Source organism: Vanellus vanellus, assembly GCF_965231255.1.
Source record: "Vanellus vanellus genome assembly, chromosome: 2".
In the NCBI taxonomy this organism is placed as follows: Eukaryota; Metazoa; Chordata; class Aves; order Charadriiformes; family Charadriidae; genus Vanellus; species Vanellus vanellus.
The window spans coordinates 17,428,725-17,451,051 of record NC_138906.1 but is presented as its reverse complement, the minus strand read 5'-3'; the positions used below and the strand labels follow the sequence as shown (position 1 = coordinate 17,451,051).

Genomic DNA, 22,327 nt, shown 5'->3' with positions numbered 1-22,327 from the left:
ATCCTGAATACTAAGTTATTAACTTGTCTTGTAGTCGTGGCTCTTTCCAGTCCCCTTCAGTGGTTGGTAGAATCACTGGGCTTGCATGACCAGCTGACTGCACGCTGAATTTTAGTCTTGCATGCTAAAGGACCTGCCTGCACTACATATGGGGTTTGGGTTTTGTTTTGTTTTGTTTTGTTTTTTCAACTTCTCTCTTAGTCTGAATAACTTAGGAAAAAAACAGCAGTTCCATCTTTACCTTTTGACACAGTTGAGGTAGAGGGAGAATTAATTATCTTGAATTATTTAGAGGAAATAATAATAATCTGCTTGAAAATAGTTCTTGACCGGTAAAGGATGACATTTGACTGAAGGACTACGTGTAACTAGCATAAAGGTGTTCCCTTCACTCAATGATGTTGTGGATCTCAAAACTTTTATTATAATTGTGTGTGTGTTCTTATGGTATTTTTACCCTTTTCGGACAAACTACCAGATTAGATGCACTAATCCCAACATAAAGGAACTGGTTTGCTCTTTTAATGTTGCTTGTTGCAGAGTTCCTTTAGAAAAGAGCCCTTCTTCCAGCATAATATTTAAGTAATATTTAAGTGATGTGCTTGCTTTTGCACAATGATGGAAAAGAGTGATATGCATTTATACAATACAGACTTCCTAAAAGCAGTAGTCAATAAGAATACATAGTCCCTCATTATTGCATATCCTCAGCCTTACAATCATGCTGGCCAACAAGTTAATTGTGAGAGCCTTCACTTGAGAAACCTTCTCTGTTAAGTTGCTTCTCAGTGAATTAATTTCTGTTTCAAGATGTCTCTATTTCCTAAGAAATCATTCTCCTAATAAAGATATCAGATTTGGTATGTACCAGACTTAAGAAAAAGTTAGCAGTGGGAGCTGATGGTTACATTCTGAGGGGACTACTTGAGGCCAAACACTTTCTGAAAATCCAGGTTATTTGTCCCATCTAGGGCCTGACTTTGATCCATATTTGCACTTGTTGGAAATTGGAGGAATATATTTTATTTTCAACTGATGCAGACTGAACTGAGGTTCAAAGAGTCCAGCTGAAGTCTCACACATTGCTGCCTGCAGTTAAGTGTTGAATATGTTGGTATGCCTCTGCTTGCACAAACAGAAGATAAATGTTTCTCCAGCCTGGTTTGTAGACCATCATCTTTCCAGGTGAGGAGAGGAGGACATAGGAACAAGGCTGGTAGGCTTCACTGTTGTGTTAAATTTTCCTCTAAATGAAAATGTATGTACCTGCATTGTGGTGGTTATTTACCATCTCTGAGAAATTAAGCCTCTGTCAGGTAAACTTTTGATCCACGTCTATTCAGGCTTCACAAATGTATGTGCTCACTCCCTCCTAGGGACTTTTGGAAGGCTTGATTTAGTTTTTACAGCTTCTGTATTTTAAAATTAAAACTATTGCCATAGGCCTGCAACTTTATCCACATGTATCCCCTCAGCTCTTACCAAAGAGGGCTTTCAGCAAAAACATATTTCTATACTATAACAAATGTTTCTGAAAGATTTCTGAATTCTGTAAGAAACCTTTCACCTTAATTTAAGTTTTTAAAACATTTTTATAAGGTGCACTCCAAATACACTTTTTGTTTTTTATTCTGTGATGAGATATGGAAGAATACTGCTTTTGCTAAATGCTGGTATTATTAGGTAAATTTTGCTTAGAAGGTCTACAGTTACCAATATTAAGATGCCTCTTGACAGTCTGCCTTAGAGGTTATCCTACCACAGCATCCTGTTCAACATCCTAAAATAAAGCCTGAAGTTCAGGGCTGTTCCTGAACTGTGGCAGTTTGTTCTGTTGCCCTTAACTATACTGACCAACAGTGCTTACAAAGTGTGTTGGCATGAAGTAGCTTGGATAAGGAGCTTTTACTGTGAAATTAATTATTTTAAGCTTCTTAGTCTTTTATTGTGTGTTGAATCAGATCTTTGTGCTACTTTCTAGGTAGAAGAGTTATTATACTTTAACTCTGTCATGAGTGTCTTTGAAATGGTGTAATTTCTGATGGTCATGTGAAAAAACATCCCATGAACAGATGGGAAATTGGCACCGACATATTCAAATTGCATACTAAAAAAGAGAAATCCGATCCCCTAAGCTTGCAAGGGCCAACCAGTGTCCTTGGGAATGAAATTTCTTCAAGTGGCTTTCATATTTTGAAGTCAAATATTTTATTCAGCAAAAAGAAACCACTAGAGTAGAAGACTTCCTGCATTTTATCTTCTTTATTTGCTTTTTTGTGCTGCTTTTCCCCACCTCTCCAGAAGAAGAATATTGCTGAAACTGCTTTCACAAAAAAGCTCTGTAGATGTTGGCCAACCTAGCTGAAATTACTGTCTGGAATCTCAAGTGTGGAAAAAGTCTAAGGCAGTGCAGAGTAGTCCCATGCTATTTTTGTCCCATCTTGTTTGGGAAGGTGTTGGAGAGATGCTTCATGAGGCCAGTGCTCTTTTTAGGACTGCAAAGCAGTGGTACAATCTCTGGAACTTCAGCTAACACGTAGCAAGAGGGTGTTGAGCTAATGCTGCTGGGAGTTCTTTGGATGTTCCACATTTCTTGTATGCGGACGACTTATAGTCAAGTTTCCTTTTTTGGGGGAAAAAAAAAAGATGATTTAGTATATGAAGCTATGCTTTAGAGCTTTACTAAAGCTGTGTAGAAGACCTGTTCTCTGATCATGGTTTTAGGGACTGTATAAATCGGTGACTAGGGAGAAAAATGATCTGGATTTCAATGGAATGTGGTTTTATTAACTGTGAGCTGTGGAGGCCTTTGACCTGTCTGAAGTGGCAGAAAAATTATGGGGTTTGTTTTGACCATTGTATGTATGTATAGCTGACAGATGGAAGAGAAAAACTGCAATAGCCAGAGGAACAAACTTAAACAGAAGTAGATTTGGCAGAGGTGAGAGCAAAGTATTTATGAGAAATCATTTCCTTTGGTGTGAATGTGAGATGAAGGCTGGATTCATATGAGTAAGTTCTCTGTTTAATAAAGTTCCACTGCTAGCACAGCTTGAGTAGGCAGGGCAGCAGTGGGAACTGTTCATCCATTGAGAGAAAAGTCTATGAAAACACAATGTAAGGGTTCATCTTCGCTTTGGTGTTGGTTCAGGTGCAAATTTTGCATTGCCCAAGTCCAGTTCCCATCCATCTCCAGAGATCTGTGCCTGGAGCCGTCTGACTTTCAGTGTCTCTCTTGCACTATCAACCTGGTCAGCAACATAGGCTACAATCTGCTTTGCTGCAGATGCTGAAACTAGGTATGGAAGAGGTGTCCCATGGGTTAGCACTGTTAAGTAGCTGCATACTTAGCTACTCTGCACTGCTAGTTGCATCAAATGTATTAGATTTTTTTTCATGGCGTGATCACAATCTGAGCTAACCTGGCTTTAGAAATCAAAGTGGATAGCTTGAGTCTGGTTTCTGTAAAAATGTAGACTAAAGGAGTTGTTTTGGAGGGTGGCCCAGTTGATTTCTTTCCCCTGTTAATCCTTCTCAGTAGGCACTCATCTGTAACCTCAGACACATTCATTCATTGCTTCTCTGAGTAGTCATGATCAGAATACCTTCATTCTTACTGATCCAAGACATTTTACCTGGAGACCTAGTGGCTTTTCAGCATATAAGGGTTGGCTGGATGAGGGGAGAGTCGTAGATGTCATCTACCTTGACTTTAGCAAGGCTTTTGACACTGTCTCCCATAACATCCTCATTAGGAAGCTGAGGAAGTATGGGCTAGATGAGGTGACAGTGAGGTGGATTGAGAGTTGGCTGCAGGACAGAACTCAGAGGGTTGTGATCAGCGGCACAGAGTCTAGTTGGAGGCCTGTAACCAGTGGTGTCCCCCAGGGGTCAATACTTGGTCCAATTTTGTTTAATATATTCATTAAAGACCTGGATGAGGGGACAGAGTGTATCCTCAGCAAGTTTGCTGATGATACCAAACTGGGTGGGGTGGCTGACACCCCAGAGGGCTGTGCTGCCATCCAGCATGACCTGGACAGGCTGGAGAGCTGGGCAGAGAAGAACCTAATGAGGTTCAACAAAAGCAAGTGCAAGGTCCTGCACGTGGGGAGGAAGAATGCTAGGCACTAGTATAGGTTAGGGGCAGACCTGCTGGGAAGTAGCTCTGAGGAGAAGGATCTGGGGGTTGTGGTAGACAGTAAATTATCCATGGCCCAGCAATGTGTTCTTGTTGCCAAAAAGGCCAATGGAATCCTGGGCTGCATAGGGAAGAGTGTGGCCAGTAGGTCGAGGGAGGTCATTCTCCCCCTCTACTCTGCACTGGTGAGGCCACAACTGGAATACTGTGTCCAGTTTTGGGCTCCCCAGTTCAAGAGGGACAGGGAACTGCTGGAGCGAGTCCAGCGAAGGGCAACTAAGATGATTAAGGGCTTGGAGCATCTGCCTTATGAGGAAAGGCTGCGAGAGCTGGGACTCTTTAGCCTGGAGAAGAGAAGGCTGAGGGGAGACCTTATTATGGCGTACAAGTATCTAAAAGGTGGATTGAAGGAGGATGGAGCCGGACTCTTTTCAATGGTTCCCAGTGACAGGACGAGGGGTAATGGGCACAAGTTAGAACACAGGAAGTTCCGTTCAAATACACGGAAACACTTCTTTTCAGTGAGGGTGACAGAGCACTGGCACAGGCTGCCCAGGGAGGTTGTGGAGTCCCCTTCTCTGGAGATTTTCAAGACGCACCTGGATGCAGTCCTGAGTAATGTGCTCTGGGCAATCCTGCTTTAGCAGGGGAGTTGGACTAGATGATCTCTAGAGGTCCCTTCCAACTCTGAAAACTCTGTGATTCCGTGACAGCCAATGTCAATAGTATCTATCAGTATCTATGAGGTAGGAGCACTGGTATTGACTACAGCAAACTTCCTGGATATTTCTCAGCAAAACTGAAACCCTGACTTAGCTATGCATGTAAGTTCTTGCAGTAGAGGAAAGAGAGAGAAGGTGTATCTGACCTTTAAAAGGGTGGTGTTTAAATAATATTTATCTTCTAATTATCTAGACAAATGAAGTCTGGTAGGGAAAGAAGCTGATAGATTTACTTCTGCAGTGGTGTGGAACAGTGTCTACTAGACACTCCTGACTCATCAGGCGTTTGTGATGGCAATCTAGGGCTGATTTAGCAGGCTGTAGGCTATAGCTTGCTTTAACTTTTGATCCCTGGGTCAACAGGATCAGACACCCAGAGGTGCATTGCATCAGAATAGGTGCGCACAGGTTTTAGCACCACCTCTTTGCCAAGGCAATGATGGGGGGGGGAAGGGAGGAGGGTGGTGTTAGGCACACGATGTCCCCCTCTCCCCTTGTCCACTGCATCCTGTGTCAACTTAGATGGTTTCTCTTCCTAGTGGTAAGAAGTCACACCACACTTGTTTATGTAGCACTCACTGCTCCAGTGTGGTTTGCAAACATCACTGCTAGCTGTGCACATATATGTATATATAAAGGGATTACTTCATCTATCATGACTCCTGTTGGTTCACTACTATTTTGTTAACTGTGACAGCTGTCTATTAGCACATAACACTACCAAACACTTTAGGGAGAGAGAAGGAAAATATGTCCAATTAAAACTACAAGGGAAAATTAGCAAAGTAGAAAGTGATTAACCATGCAGGAATATCGTGAGGGTACACAGTAATTTTCACTCCACCAACCATGAGTCACTGAGATTCTTGGGATTTGCTCAGTATAAAGGAGTGGAGAAAAGTGAGGAACAGGGGACACTGTTTCTCTTTAAACATAGTCAGTCCCCAACCTTTGTAAGCAGTAATTCCATACTACCTGGTTTTGAAACAGGTTACTATTGCATGTAAGCTTGACCTCACCTAATCAAAATACAACTTGCCCAGTTTATACTAGATCTTGAAAACTACTAGGATGGTATAGCAGATTCTGGCTTAGCCTGGAAATACCTGGAGGGAGGACTCCTTCGTGTTTGCACCTATGTGCCTAGTGCACTTTTGACAACACAAGCTTAATAAAATAGGAAAAACAGAGGAAAATGTTTGTTCCTCGACAAAAACTATTTCAAAGCTCTTAACTTTATTTGACTGTTCCTTCTTATTCTAAAGCATTTTAGCAAGTTTCTGTGAGTTTCTGAAACTTAGTAGCTTATAAACTGTATAATCTTTTGTTGTCTCAGTTTCAGAATTAAGAAAACTGTTTGAACCAAACAACCAAGATTTTTTGGAAATGAAAAGGTAAAAAAGTCTATGGCCCATAAAACAAAACACACAGCTTGTTTTGTTTCCTCCTCTTAGAAACTCTCCCCTCAAATCTTCAAAGATGCCTGATTGCACATTTTTCACTTCTTTTTCAGAAAAGAGAGAATAGCTAGACGCTTAGAGGGAATTGAAAATGATACCCAACCTATGCTTCTACAAAACTGTCCAGGATCAGTCACACACCGTTTACTAGAGGAAGATACACCAAGATATATGCGTGCAACTGATCCATACAGTCCCCACTTAGGTAAGTAGTATATATTAGTCAGTCTTGCACTGCGGAATTACTTCATGTTTACTAACCTATCATTTGTGCAGTACATGGAGAAGAGTTTTATAGGAGAGCTGTTGTCAAGGTTTTTGTAACTTGCCTCTTAGTTCTCCAGTTGTCTTATTTGAAATGATGATTATCCATATTGTTTTAAAACAACAATAATTTTATATGAGACTCTTAAAGAATTATAACTAATACACATTTCTTAATCACTTGTATGTGCTTTTGGAGACATAAGTGCAGAAATGGGTCTGTAGTCACTAGTATACTTTGATTTGTAAGAAAATGGGAAGCTTATAGTTCACTCTGTGACTGGTGTGCAGGGTGCTTGGAGTTTTTGGGATGGACTTACTCATATATGTTGGACTTTTGACAGGAAGATCAAATGAAGAGGAGGAAACTTCAGATTCTTCTGTAGAAAAACAACCCAGATCATCGAGATACCGAGCAGAATTCACAGGAGGTAATACAGAGCCCTTGTATAGTACAGGAAACATGGATGTCCAGGAACTGGAGTCAAAAGCAGAAAGAATAGCTAGGTACAAGGCAGAGAGGCGGCGCCAGCTAGCAGAAAAATATGGATTATCTCTTGATTCTGATTTGGATTCTGACTACTCGTCCAGATATACACGGGCAAGGAAAGATCCCGACAGCTTGGAAAGAAAGGGAGCGAAAAGTGAAAGGCAAGATGACGAAAACAAGGACTGTGGCTCTCTATACTTGTCGAGGACTGAGTCAAAGGAGTCAAAGAATGTGATTTCTGAATCCAAAGAGTACTCCAGCCATGAAAAAGATGTTGTTCCAGATAAAGAAGACCTCTCAAATGAAAAGAGTGATAGAAAAGCAGATGATGACAGTGCCATTAGACAGGCTTCTGACCGTTCAGCAACCTTGGATAGTTCTGTCTCCCTTTTGCTTTCTGGACAAGAATCTTCCTCCTATAACGAAGTGCCAATATCACCAAAGCAAACCCCCAGAGAGTCCCTTTCTTCACCAAAGCGGGCAGCATCACCAATCCATTTGCAGAATGACCAGCCCTTGCACAGTAACATCAGACAAAGGTAAGCATGATTTTTATTTGTTTGTATGTACAGTAGATTCCTTTATCTTAATCACCTTCTGCAGCAGCATCTACAATATGAATGTATTTATTACCCTTGAAGAATGTATTTAGTGGCTTTGAATGTCTCAGGCTAGATTGGTTGGATTTATTGAATCACAGAGTGTTTCTGACAAAAGGAAGTGGGTACCTATTTATATGATTAGATATACCCTTGGTTTCACTTTCCATTTATAGAATTTATGCTAAAATTAGGCCATTTGCAGGGAAAGTGGAATAACTGATGTCTAAGATATTTACACAAACTAGAAATTGAAGAAGTTATGGTTCTAAATCTGCTTTTTTTTTTTTCATAACCTGTTAGAGCAAACCTTTAACCAACTTGTTTCTCAGTGAAGATTTGAATAGCTTCATGACAGCTTTTGCCAAAATAAAACAGGTCTCAGAGTTAAAAGCTGAAAGTTAAAATAATAGTTTGTTTTCCTGCTGTGAAAGTGTAAAAATTCTTTTGAATTGTGATGGTTAGTCTTCCAGATAATATCGGGATATGTGTGTGAAGGGGCAGAGCGGAGCATTAAAATTTCATGCTGAATTTGGAAAACGTAGCCTCCTTCATGGTATGCTGAATTACTTCAGATTTGACAAATTTAGTCCAGTAATAGGGTAACCAGATTCTTCCAGCAGGGAAAAAAAATAGTTTTCACTAGTTTCACATTGCAGTTTCACACTGTAGTGCAAAAACAGGCTGTCAAAGTGTTATGGTGACTGAAAACAATGCGTGACTAAAAATTTTTTAAAAGTATGATTCTCTCTAACTGTGATTCTTTAATTTCTAGATAGAAAGTAATAAGTATAAAAATTTAAGTTAAAATGTTGCAGCTAAAAATGATGTAAATTGTGATGAGAACTTAATTGTAAACACATCTGCATCATGCTGAGCAGTGCTGACTGTTTCTAAAAGACTGAACCGAACTGGCATAAACGGAACCATTTACACTTTTTGGCATTTTTTTGCAGTAGGTTCAGAAACAAGCTACCTTGTCTGGACTTCTTTATCCTTCCCATCAAAATCACAAAACTTGATTCTTATTTGTTGTGGCCTTTCTTATTAACTGTCATCAGCATACCTTAAAGTTTGAATGAGGAAACAATCTTCCACAGTAAATGTTAACCATCTGGTGGATTGATTTACAGTTCCTGTAAACTGCTCAAATATACTTGGCCTTATTTTTTGTTTGATTTTATTGCATAGGACACACCAGTAGTAGTGTCTTCAGATGCTTTTCATAGCTTTTCATTATTCAGGTGACTTCTAATCCTGCTCACCTTCTTTTGCATGGATATGTGGTATATGAGCTATCATTGGACTCTCCCATGTAAGCCAAAAAAGGAATATTGTCATTTCAAAAAAGCCATAAGAGGGAAAGTAAGTCAACTAAGTTATTTCAGGCTCAAAAATAACTTGTCTCTGAAGCAGTCCCAACTCAAATACTACAAAATGTTATCCCTTATCTTCAAATGGTCAATTTGAGATAAATCTCTTGGCTAATCCAGTTACTGATACTGAAGCAATGGACCTTTGGCAACTTGTTTTCTTTGTTTTAAAAGGGGAAGGAAGGGACAAGGTTTTCAGCCTCAAGAAAGCAAAGAGAATAGTCTGTCAAACTTTATAGCCAAGAATGTGTCTGCTGCAGTGTAAAAAGGGGGTTTATCTTCTTTACTCTCATAAATTAATTCTAGCCCCTGTTTCTGTGAGGGGAAACCAATGAAACACTGGACAATGAAATGCCCTATAGGTTATCTCTTCCAATTCAGGAGAAGCTGTGCTGCACAAAGCATTGGTGGGATGGCAGTTGCCCTGGTGAAACAGTGTGCTGGCTATAAAGAGACACCTGAATCCACTCATTTACAGATTAGCCTTTAATGTGCAGAAATCAGGTCTCCTTACAAAGATCTTTCATTTTTAGCTAACAAGTGCTCTATAAACCAGCTACAAGTTCAGGCTGAGCAGGCTGAAGGCATTATCGAATCATTCACAAATTCCAGCTGATTCTTTTTAAAGCTGCCACTTCTGGCATTACCTATTTAGTATAATAAAAGTTGGGCAAAATAGAAATAATTAAGGAAACAGTGTTTTTAACGGGGGCATATTTTTTCATTTGTTAAAAGTTATATGTCCCTACGAGATCTAATGCTGTGTGAAACACTAAGGGATCAGCTGTGTTTGGCAAGCACTGGAGACAAGCACCTGCCACAAGGTCTTCCTTTTTCGTCTCTGTTTTCAGATAATGAAATTATAAGAAAGGTCCATTTTCAGATGGGTTCTGATGTTAGAACAGTTCCAGAGTTTAACCTCCATCCCATTTGTGTTATGGTTGTTTTTGCTTCTCTGTGGTAGTGCCATAATAACAAATGAGAGACTGGGGCAAAAGCAGCAGGAATAAGTCATAACTTAATACAAATTGCTGACTGCATTATCACTAATTTCAGATTATTTCTGGACAAGGCTTGGGTCACTATTTGCGTAAAACAGGTTTCCCACAATTACTTTCTGTCTTACCTTTTGAAGGAAATCATCTGCACCCAGTAGGATGTGGTGTAGCTCTTACAGCAGCCAAGAGTTTAAACTTAGGATTTGGTCTCTTGTTTGAATAAGTGTGTAGGCAGTAGGTGGTATTTTAACGACCAAGTTGCCAAGAGCCCATTCTTCATTTTAATACCCCTGACAACTTCCAGTGCCAGTGCATACTCACTGGTGTGATATTGAGAAATTTAAGAATAACCTTGCAGAAACTCTTGTCCCTGTTTCTGAGTGGTAAAGAAGTCATCGTCTATTTCCATGCAGTCTTTTTAAAGTTACTGTGTGGTAGTCTCCTATAAGGCTATTTGCACAAGCAAAGTAAGGACTGAAACCAACCTTCCAGGTGGCTGCTATTTTGAAGTTAGGTCCACATTATATAGGTTGCAAAATTGGTTTTGTTAAATTTAAATTTGCTGAGTTCAAATTGAAAAATTTGATAAATGCAGCTTGTTTTGGAATGCATATGAAAGCTTTGTGCCTCCAGTCCTAAGACAATTTAATAATTAATCCTATTAGCCATCACTGAAGACAACAAAGTGCTGAGAAGGTATTATTTGACATTGTCTTCATGTGGCTGCTGAAGTGGCAGATTAACTCTGAATTCAAAACATGGCTTGTGTTCTTCTGACTGCTCTCTTCAAAGGATGAATGATCAAGTACAAATGATTGCAGCTTAGTCCATGCCCACTATAAAAATGTGCCAAAGTACACATTACGAGACGAGAAGGAAGTTTACTTGCTTCAAAGGAATTCCAGCTACTGGGTCAGCTCCTGTGAAAGATTTTTACCTTCTATTTGGTCAGTTCCTTTAGGAATTCAAAAACATTTGGAAAAACAAAAGGTGTTTTTAACAGGTGGTGTTTGACTTTGTTCTAAGCTTGATTTGGATAAGGTGACAACTGTAGGTGAGTTCTCAAATTTAAATTTATTTGTAGTAAGTACACCTTTATCTTAAGAACAGTCATTGATTTGACCTTTTTCATATATTTTTGTTAAAAGACCAGCTAAGAAAAATTGAAGTAGATGACCTGGAGCTTAACTTGGGATTTTCATCCCAAATGGCTCTACTGCAATGCGAGTTTTTTCTTTCAGATGTAGCTGTAAGAAAGCAGCCTGGCCGCTAGTCACCTCTGGGGAGTTTGTTTGTAAACATTAATGTGGCCGAACAGTCTGTGCTTGCAAATTTAAAAGTATTTGATGTGATCTACTGTTGCTGAGGGACTGTAGATAAAAGATGGGCATTAGGAAAGGATTTGAGAAACTGTATGTAGGGAGTCTGCAGGCACCCTTTACTGTAGGGCCTTTAAAAGTTGCAATGCTCTTGTTTCTTTTTATGCTTTCAACTCCAAAATGGTTATAGAATAAACTCAAGAAAAGATCAAATTGGGGGTTACTTTGTTTCTTAAGCTTCTCCTTTCCCCTGTCACCAGCATGTTTTACTTGAGATAACTGGGTTTGCATTTCTGAAGTTTTTGTGATACAGGGCTACAAGAGGAGAGAGGGATTCCAGCTGTTCCTGAGAATTTCTTAGGAAGTATGATACAGCCATCTGACTTTCTAACTTCATTAAATTCATATTACTTCTTTGTTTTGGACCCAGTGGTCTTTATCACTTTAACCCACAAATTAAAGGAATAGTTTTAGCAACTTTTCCAGCTGTCCTTACATAAACCCTTCAACTCACCTGCAATGGCAAATGGCAAAAATAAGATTGTGTAGTTGCTTTCACTTCTCAAATTCTGGACAACGTACACTTGGTAAGGTTACCTTTGTAGAATACTTAACATTCAGAACACTTTTTAGATATTTGTGGAATTAATATGATAGTTTGTTTTCACGGTTTATCACCTTTCAATTTGATTAATGTGCTGTCCTTTTATTTTCATGAGCAGTCCTCTCTAATTGAGTAATTAGAAAACAAAAAAAAGCAGTGGGGAGGGAAGACTGGGCGAAAAAATGGGAACATGTGTTGAGATCTCAAAAATTACCTGAAGTTCTGTTTTCTATAGTAGTGCAGGGAAGGCAAAACCTGAGTGGTTTCTTCAGAAAGATTCAGAAGGGGACACACCTTCACTTATCAGCTGGCCCTCCAGGTATCATAAAACGCAGCTGTGTAGCTAACAATCAGACTACAAACCTCCCTTTTCTTTCCCTTTACTCTGTCTTTATTTAACACTTGCCTTTAATTTTCCTTTAACAGCAGCAAGTTAGAAAGTGTTGTTTATTGTGGATAAACAGTGATTAAAACTTTTCTGAAGCATCTGCTTTTATTGTAACTTAAGACCAATTGTATTTTGATGAAGAAGTACAAATGACCCGAGCTTCTTCCACAGCTACTATCATTCTGGCTTCCACTAATTTTTATAACTTCTTATTTTATCCCACTTTCTACTCTGCAAACCAGCAAATTTTTATTCCACACACCAATCCATCTTAGCATTCCCTACAATTAATTCCTTGAATTCCAAAGGAGATGATACAAGAGAATTAAAAAAAATATATATTGAAAAGTAAAGCAAGATCTTGATCAGAGCGAAAAGCAGCTGCTTTCTCCCAGTTTGGTAACATATACAGTTAGCCCACCATGAGAAGCATTGCAGGAAGACTCTTTTCCATGTTCCTGATTAAAGTAATTCTTTTAACCCAGTACTAACATCAGTGTGGATGTTCTGGAGAATGCTTGGTACATGTAGTTTAAAGAATCACTTTTTCAGACTGAATGCTCTTTCTGTGCTTAAGTAACTTTGAGAAGTTTCCCTGATAAGTGCACCAATCCTCAGAAATAAGAAACACCAAAATATTAGGAAGGTTGGTGTTTCAGATAACTTTGGATATCCTGACTTATTCTCTTAGATAATTAGTTTGCCTTTTTTTTCCTAAATCTTGCTTTTTTAAATAATGTAAACTCCAAAAAGTCTGTTGGTAGCAAGCCTGGAATTGCACATACTTTGAGCTGGATTACTTTCAAATAAAGAGTTAGTTTCCTATTGTACTTGAGTTTCTCTCCTTCTTCGAATTAGAATAATTTTTTATACCCATTTGGGAGGGGAGGAAGTACAGGGCTTTCATTTTTAGTACTGCTTATACAGTATTTACAAACGCTTGCCCTGTAACCTATCTGAACTCTGTGGCTGTAAAACTGTTGGAGAGCTTACCTGCAGTTGTAGTCATAGAGCAAAGGCTGTCTCTGGCTGCACGTGCTTGCCTTCTGTTAGTGGAATTGCATTAAGTGTCTAAAAGTAGAATAAGACTCTGTTTTGCATGGATGTTACACAAGTCTAGAGGTGTTTCTAGAACATACACTGAAGTAAAGGTAACTTTTGGGAACATTCCTGTAAGTTTTGCATGTTAGAATGGAATATGAAATGTTTTAAAACAGAATGTTGGTGTTGGGGTTTTTTGTTTTGTTTTAGTTTGATTTTTTTTTTAAATTCCTTTTCTCCCCTGCAAGCCCTCTGAAGAACAACAGCCATGCCATAGTTTCTCTTTGGGCTTTAACGCTTGCACTGTCCTTATTTTTTCTCCCTTACTGAAACAGGTTGCGCTACATGTAACATTTTAGACGTTTTATGTGATACACAAAAGCATAAGTAAAAAAGTCTCTGGCAAAACATCTGAAGGGCTAGGCGGAGAAACAACATGGTTTTTCACCCCTTTCCCTGATGCAACAGCATCTTGATATGACATAGGCTGTCCAGTGTTTAGACATCTTCAAAAATCTGACTACATATACGATTGCCAATAGAATTTGCAATTTCAGGCTGAACCCAACACTTTGATAATATAAAACAGTTTTGATCATCTTGTTTGTTTCAGACTAAGGGTATGTGCTGTTTGACAAACACAGTTGTGACCTCATGGGAACATGCTGTATGTTTTCAGAGCTTGCTCAGTTACCTTCTCAGGAGTCATGCATGTTCAAGGGCCTGTGAGTCACTTGACTGTCTTTGAGCAATGTTACTGCTAAGATTCGGGGTGGGGTGTGTGTGCATCATAAGATTGCTTTCTTTTATATATTGATTGCTTTTTATTTTAATACAATATTGCTCTCTGTACCCACAGTAGGTGTCTGTGTTCTTTCCTAGATTGGGTATTGCTGTTCACAGCTCTAATCCTTTTTCTTTCTTAAAGAGTAAAAGTTAGAGAGAAACTGGTGAAAGAGGAAAGTGCTCGTGGAAGCCCTGAACTTGTCACAGACACAGTATCTCAGAGAAAATCCCATCCAGTGCCAGCCCACTACGTGCCTCTTCAGACAGAAACGTCTGCCTTTGATAGGGTTATAAATCAGCCTGTCAGTTCAGTCCGCCAACCAATACATGGCTATATTCAGCCTGCTGGCGTTGCTCACACAGCTCAGCTGATTGCAACAGAAGAACCAGCAAACATCTCTGTTGGCAGCCTCCTCCTATCAGACAGCGTTAGCCTCTTAACAAAATCAGCAGCAGCCACTGCATCAGAGAGTGAAAAGGAAGAGGCACTTGGTTATGGAGCAAAGCCTAATGAAGAAGATTCCTTGGAGGGCGAACAGGCTTCCAAAGGCAGAAGACCAATTTTGCCATCTGAGATTCGCAAGCAAGGGAAGAACCATGAAGGCCTCTTTGGAGAATTGGATAACCCCATGGGGAGTTCCTCTTTCACAAGCAAACTGAAAGTTAACTCTGAAGTTCAGAGAGAGCTGGAGTGCAGTAAGAGGCAGGCTTCTGAGCAGCAGTTTAAGACCCCTGAGAACATAGAAAGGAGTGAAGCTGTTATGTACATACAAAGTGGGTCTGTATCGCAGCCTGCCAAGGCAAAAGCTCCCGTTCAGAAAGTGTCGACAGCAAAGCATAAAGTCCTGACTCGCTCCATGTCTGACTATACTGTGGCCCCTAAGTTAGAAGCTTTTAAAAGTAAGGAGACCATGGAAGCAAATGCACCAAACGGTGAGATTGGCATGGTTGACACAAAAGTCTCTGTTGCCCAGCTCCGCAATGTCTTTCTGGAGACTGCTAATGCCAACAAGAAAACGGAACTGTAGGTGACATTTCAGACATATTTTCGTGTGAAACTTGCACGTCCTTGGCAAAAATTACACACACTCAACATCAGTTGTGTTCGGCACTTAAAGCACACAGCTTAGCTCTCACCAGTGTGTATTGGAGGCTGGGATGGTTTGAGTCCTGCTTTTGTGCTTCTGCTTGCTAGTGCAAGTTGTGATGTGGGGTAGCTGGAATGTGTATGTCTGCGCATGTTACCAAAGGAGCATGCAGAGTGATCTTTAGTAAATTGTTGAGATGCTTACATCTATGCTTTACTTTTCTCTTCTATTTTCTTTTCTATGCGCTTTCTATCATGTGGTTTAAAAGTGAATCTCGGTTTGAGATGTCAACGGCAGGTAGCACTTTGTCTGCCAATGGTGACCGTGAAAGAGGGCCACGAAGGCCGAGGCGCTATTTTTCTCCTGGTGAAAATAGAAAGACTTCTGAGAGATTTAAAACTCAACCTATAACATCAGCAGAACGAAAGGAGATGGATAGGTAGGCACGTACATAGCTCTGTAGCATTCTGGTGCAGGTAAACATGAACAAGCTTGTGAAGAGACTTTGTTCGTTTATTAGCATAAACATTTTGCAAGGCTGTTGTTTTTCGTCAAAAACAATGAAGTATTTGTTATAGCTGCTTAGAAAATAAAAACCACAACACCGACGACAAAACCAATTTGTTGCAAATCCCCCGAATGTAAAATGGTGAACAGTGAATCATCATAAAGTATTATAGCTGTCTGGTTCTGTCTAATGATAAATGCTTTTGTCTGTTTTTATAGAGTTTCCTTTCAATCTGCTCTACTTTATCATTTACTTTTTTTGTAAACAACCAAAGCTACTTATTTTATGTTAAAAGAGCTGGCAGCAAATCTTAGACTTTTATCTTCTGCAAGATGAACTGGAAAACATTTTACTTTAGTGTATTTAAGTTTGGCTGCAATTGCTTGCCTTTGTGCTTTAATAATGGATGTCAAAGTGGAAACTGTTGAAACTTGAAAAATAGATACAGTTTTCCTACTATTAAGACTTTTGTGGTCCTGCTACCTCAGATGGAGTTTGAATAATTTTTGATGTCTCATTTCCAACTAACTTCTTTCTGTTTGATAATTTTTCACCAGGTCAATTTTGAGTGCAGAAATACCAACTGCTGAAGGTATGTTACTATACTGTTTTCTAAGGAAAAAATAGGAGCAAATGGATTTGGTTTTGTTTTGTTTTAACTGAAGAACTATTTGATAATGCAAACAACCTCCATTTGAAAATAACTATCATTACCTGTGATACGTTTGAAGTACCGCTTTTCCTTGGGCCATGTCTACTACAGACTTGATTTCAAATTCATTTAAGTCCAAAAGTCTGTCTATGGATACCTAGCTTCATATGGGAGGCCAGGGGTGGAATGACTTGACACTTTTCAACACGGTTCTTGGGGTTTTTTTCTGATTTAGACACTAAATAAGCTAGTTGGTGGGAAAAAAATTACACATTTTAATCAGTGGTCTAGGACTAATAACTAAAAAAACCTTTACTATAGTGTGAAACTGATATTGGTAACATGTTTTCTAACTAAGGAAGTTGCGAGATGCTAGTTATTAAATCATATAATTCAGTCTTCCATCTTGCTTCTCTTTCCCTCTTGTCACTCTTGGCAAGTCTGGCACAAATTAAGTAGGTAATCTCACGAGTAGCTAAATTTAGATTTAATGCCTTATGTTATTTGAAAGCTGATATTCTGTGCAGCTTTGAGATGCTGGCTCTTGGATCTAGAGGATGCTGATTTCAGCTCGTAAGGATACCACTTGAGCCTCTGAAAAATGGGGACACAAGGTGGTAATCAGAATGACCAGCTTCCAGGAGGGACCAGCTTCCAGGAGAGACCACTTTGTATGGTCAAACTAGTAGAAAATAGCTGTTTTACACAGTAGGATGAATACTGAGCCATAAGACAGTCTTTCAGTCTAATTATTTTCTTAGTCTATGTGTTATCATAGCACTTGACTTCAGTAAAGCATTTGACACGGTCTCCCACAGCATCCTCATGGCTAAACTGAGGAAGTGTGGACTGGATGACTGGATAATTAGGTGGACTGCGAACTGGCTGAAGGAGAGAAGCCAGTCGTAGTCAATGGGGCAGAGTCCAGTTGGAGGCCGGTAACCAGCGGAGTGCCTCAAGGGTCGGTACTGGGGCCCATATTATTCAATATATTCATTAATGATTTAGATGAGGGAATTGAGTGTACTATCAGCAAGTTTGCTGATGACACTAAGCTAGGAGGAATGGCTGACACGCCAGAGGGCTGTGCTGCCATCCAGAGAGACTTGGACAGGCTGGAGATTTGGGCAGGGAATAACTTAATGAAATACAACAAGGGAAAGTGTAGGGTCCTACATCTGGGCAGAAACAACCCCAGGTTCCAGTATAGGATGGGGAGCTACCTGTTAGAGAGCAGTGTAGAGGAAAGGGACCTGGGGGTCCTGGTGGACAGCAGGATGACCATGAGCCAGCATTGTGCCCTTGTGGCCAAGAAGGCCAATGGCATCCTGGGCTGTATTAGAAGGGGGGTGGTTAGCAGATCGAGAGAGGTCCTCCTTCCCCTCTACTCTGCCCTGGTGAGACCGCATCTGGAATATTGTGTCCAGTTCTGGGCCCCTCAGTTCAAGAAGGACAGAGAGCTGCTGGAGAGAGTCCAGCGTAGGGCAACTAAGATGATTAAGGGAGTGGAGCATCTCCCTTATGAGGAAAGACTGAGGGAGCTGGGTCTCTTTAGTTTGGAGAAGAGGAGACTGAGGGGTGATCTTATTAGCGTTTATAAATATATAAAGGGGGAATGTCATGAGGATGGAGCCAGGCTCTTCTCAGTAGCAACCAATGATAGGACAAGGGGTAATGGATTCAAGCTGGAACACAAGAGGTTCCACTTAAATTTGAGAAGAAACTTCTTCTCAGTGAGGGTGACAGAGCACTGGAACAGGCTGCCCAGGGAGGTTGTGGAGTCTCCTTCTCTGGAGACATTCAAAACTCGCCTGGACGCCTTCCTGTGCAACCTCATCTAGGTGTTCCTGCTCCGACAGGGGGATTGGACTAGATGATCTTTTGAGGTCCCTTCCAATCCCTAGCATACTGTGATAGACTAATATAAGTTTGATTATTCATAAAAGGTTGTTTGGATAACTTGAAAGCACATGAACTGTCCTGAAGACAAGTCTTTTGTGCTCAAATCCTGTTAAGAATTTTCCTCCATGCAGTACATATAAGTACAAGTAAAGTTTACGCAATTTGGTTCATGATAAATCTGTTAAAAGGGAGTAAGAGCCAGATTATTTGCTGGTGCTGTTCTTGTCTTAGTAAAACATAATTTTTTAGGAGTTCAGAAATCATTTAGTCAAAATAAAACTTGCATCTAATATGAGCTTGATTCATTACATTCAGCCTCCTTTTTTTTTACCTTTTGTGTAGATGAGGAAAAATTGGATGACCGAGCCAAACTAAGCGTAGCTGCAAAGAGGCTGCTCTTTAGAGTAAGTATTAAATTTTCTTAACAGAAGACTGAGTTAAACATTTCATATACAAGATGCTGAAGAACCCAAAGTGCATTAGAATGAAGTGTAATGCAGTTAACAAAGTCCAAGCTACATAACCTTTTTTTTACTTCATCTGACCTACCGACACAGTAGACCTGTTGCTCTAAAGCCTTCTTTAAGTACGTCATTTAAAGAGATGTGTAGTTAGCTTTAATTCCATGACGCCTACTGTGCAATTACATCCTGCTTCTAAGTCAGAGATGGGTATTTGGGAAAATTACTACTAGAAAGAAAGTACTGTTTTAGAACTTTTCTTCCATGGTTTTAATTATGACCTGTGTCCTCTTAGGAAATGGAAAAATCATTTGAAATGAAAAATATTCCTAAACCACCTACAAGAAGTTCAGCAGTAGAGAGAAGACTGCGGCGTTTGCAGGATAGATCGCATACACAGCCAATTACCAGTGAGGAAGTGGTCATTGCAGCTACGTAAGTCTTGTACATATGTTGATTCTAACTTTGGTTCCTGCTTTTAAAACTGGGAATAAGTTCCATATATGTGGTGTTTACAACTTTGTAGCAAGGAAAACATTTATCATTAAGGGCCAACTTCCTTTAGAACCACAGGGGAAGCTATACTGAAATTCCTTTTTAGAAATAGAGGGACTAGTAAAGCATAACTTGTATGAACTGTAACTTGGCAGAAAGCATTTGAACCTGTAGATTAGGTAAACAGGATTAATCTTAGCATTGGTTTGTAACTCAAATGAAAAAGATACTTTGCCCTGAGGAAAATCTGTACAATTTCTTACTGAATGTATTTGTACTGGGGAAAACCTTTTGCGCTCTGAAATCTGAAATGTACTTTGTGGAAATGCATTTCTTGCACTCTGGTCATACGTCATGAAATTTTCCTGAAAAAAAGGAAAGTCATTTTTTGGGAAAATTAAACAAAGGTTGAATGGACATTCACCTAATGATCTACTAAAAGATAGCTTGTGTTATGGGTAATGAGTAACTTCAAGAGACAACCTGTTTGCTCCTCTAGGTTTTTAGTTCTTTCAAAGTATTTGAAGTTATTTTGCAAAGGTCACAGCAGATAACTCAGTTAATTAGAAATCATTGCTGTTTGTTTTTTTCTGTTTTGTTTGGTTTTGGTTTTGGTCTTTTCTGTAGTTAACACAATGTATTGCTTTTCTTAATGCTTTTTTCTTCTCTCTCCCTGTGAATTTTCCCTCCTTGGCAATTCTTTAAAGTGAATCTACCCCTGCTTCACGTTCTGTGAATACCCACACAGTAGTGACAAGAGTACCTAGCCCCACTGTAGTTAAGAGCACTGTACAACCTATCAGGTACTGGGGGGGATAAACATGCATGTTACATGGAGCACAAGATTCCTCAATAGCAGATGCATCTTTAAAGTCTTGAATGCCTTTTCAATGTGTCAAGTCAATACTCGTTTCAAGAATATTTAAAACATTTCTCAGCTTCATTTATGTTTGCATGGTAAAACAATGCAGCTTTCTTTTTATTGTCAAGCATTTGTTTTCAGGACCTTTCTAACTACACTTACCTGTTCTAGAAGCATATTCTTCTTTGTGAAAGAAATGATTTTGCATGTAAGCAAACCTAGAAGAACCCTCTTTGCTCTTGTACTTTTGTTTGTACAGTAATGTCATCTTGAGATGAAAATACAAAAGCTGGGTGCTTGATTTCACAAGCAGTATATATCCTCTTTGTCTGTCTCTACATATATTTTTTTTAGCTTGCAAAATTAAAGGAAAGATAAGAAATTGCACCACCTATAGGTAAAGTTGCAGAATACTGTTTGCCTGTTCTGAATGAATTTTAGCAGAGACCACGACAGAAAAAAAAAAAAAAGAGAATACTACTAATTCCATAAATGTGGTTGAATCTAGCCAGAGGTGAATAAAATATATTATTGTAGAGACAAATGCAGTTACAGCTTTTATGAATGAATGTGTCTGCCTTCAGCATTGGTCAAACAATCTTCAAAATAAATAGAATATATTTCAAAACTATTTTGTTGTTGAGTTATCCCAGATAAAACAAAAGACAGTTTGAATTCTGTTCTGCTTCAAATTAAGAGACATCACAATTTATGCTAACCTAAAAGCAGCACTAACTTGGAGTTTAAATACATCTTTTAAATGGTTTTATCATATATGTTCCACAAATTATTTCTAATAAAACTGAATTTTACATAAATTGCACTGTAGGACCCGTGTTTGTTCTACAGCAGGCATCTAAATGTCTGTCCATAGCTCTGTATTCTGTATAAAGAGATTGGTCTGAAAAATCTCTCATCAATCTTGAGTTCCCGTTTTTAAAAAATTGTTGTGTCCTAATCAAATGAATTTGTTAATGAAAATTTAACTTTTTTAAATCTTCAGCTGTTGAATTACAATTCATCATGCCAATGTTGAACCACTGCATAACCACCTAGGCTGCTATATTACATTGGCTATTGTGCTTCACGTGCAGTTCTGCTGCTTCTATCAGGTTGAGATTTTAAAATTTCATAACAGCTTCATCAAAACTCATTTCCAGTTCTGTTTCTTCAGCTTGCAGGCATCCGCACACCAAAAAATTTTAGCTAAAGAGGAGATAAGAGCAGCTAAAGAGGCGATGGGGCAAGATCTGTCTGATGAACCAGATTCTTCCACCTTAAGTTTGGCAGAAAAGATGGCTTTGTTTAACAAACTGTCTCAACCAGTATCCAGGGCCATCTGCACAAGGAGTCGAGGAGATATTAGGCACAGGAGAATGAATGCTCGTTACCAGACTCAGCCAGTCACTCTTGGAGAAGTTGAGCAGGTGAGTGCAATCTTAACTCTTTTTCATTTGTTTCTTTTTATTGGAGAAAACAGCTTCATGGTAAGATGCCATAACAGCTGGCCTTTTCTTTGCTCTGAGCGACACGCTGGGGTCATGACATATTCACAGGAAAAAGCTTGTCAGGAAGCAGTCTTCTGACATTGAGGAACTACATCCTCTAAAATGTTCAACTTCATTGGTGTGTTTTTCATTTTTAAGTAATTCAACAGTATATGATCTTCCTGATTAGTGTGTGCTGTACCTTTAGCAGTGTCTTGTCTTTTCCAGTAGAACATTACTTGTCTTCTAAAAGTAAATTCCTGACCAAAAGGATAAAAACTGTGACACATATCATCATGCTTTAGATGTATTTTCAGGGAATTTTTGAGGTTTGTCATGTGGAACTTTCAGTCTCTTTCTTGAAAGCACCATATATTTCCATTATTTGTCAGGACATATCTGTCATTTTCCTTTGGGAGGGGGTGTTGATTTTTATTTATTTTTTTTTCCCTAAAAGCAGAATACTTCTGAAATTCAGAAAGTCATGGTCAAAATGAGCTTATTTAATATGTGCAGTGGAATTGGGCTTCTTGTTCTGGAATCCTTCATATAATTGGAATTGAAAAGGAATACCTTTTCAGGGAAGTTTGATCATAAGATATTTCAGCAGTGGTCTTTCAGAGCTGATGTTCCCAATAGCAGAAACATCAGTCCCTTAGTATCACAGCTTTAAAAGAAATCACTTTA

The 22,327-nt window shown here is 39.2% G+C and overlaps 1 protein-coding gene across 10 annotated transcripts in view; it reads left to right on the top strand.

Moving 5' to 3' along the window:
• Positions 1 to 22,327, top strand: part of SVIL (supervillin) — a 146,965-nt gene that overhangs the window by 80,566 nt on the left and 44,072 nt on the right. For 5 of the 10 annotated variants that reach the window (XM_082498923.1, XM_082498918.1, XM_082498917.1 and 2 more), the window contains exons 4-14: positions 6,200 to 6,257; positions 6,377 to 6,528; positions 6,932 to 7,616; positions 12,206 to 12,289; positions 14,328 to 15,209; positions 15,542 to 15,712; positions 16,339 to 16,373; positions 18,678 to 18,739; positions 19,092 to 19,231; positions 19,999 to 20,094; positions 21,328 to 21,580. In XM_082498923.1, coding sequence (XP_082355049.1) covers positions 6,250 to 6,257; positions 6,377 to 6,528; positions 6,932 to 7,616; positions 12,206 to 12,289; positions 14,328 to 15,209; positions 15,542 to 15,712; positions 16,339 to 16,373; positions 18,678 to 18,739; positions 19,092 to 19,231; positions 19,999 to 20,094; positions 21,328 to 21,580 — 2,568 coding nt within the window. In that variant the 5' untranslated portion in view covers positions 6,200 to 6,249. The remainder of the gene's footprint in view (positions 1 to 6,199; positions 6,258 to 6,376; positions 6,529 to 6,931; positions 7,617 to 12,205; positions 12,290 to 14,327; positions 15,210 to 15,541; positions 15,713 to 16,338; positions 16,374 to 18,677; positions 18,740 to 19,091; positions 19,232 to 19,998; positions 20,095 to 21,327; positions 21,581 to 22,327) is intronic. The other 5 variants (XM_082498916.1, XM_082498924.1, XM_082498922.1 and 2 more) reach the window with 3 other exon arrangements.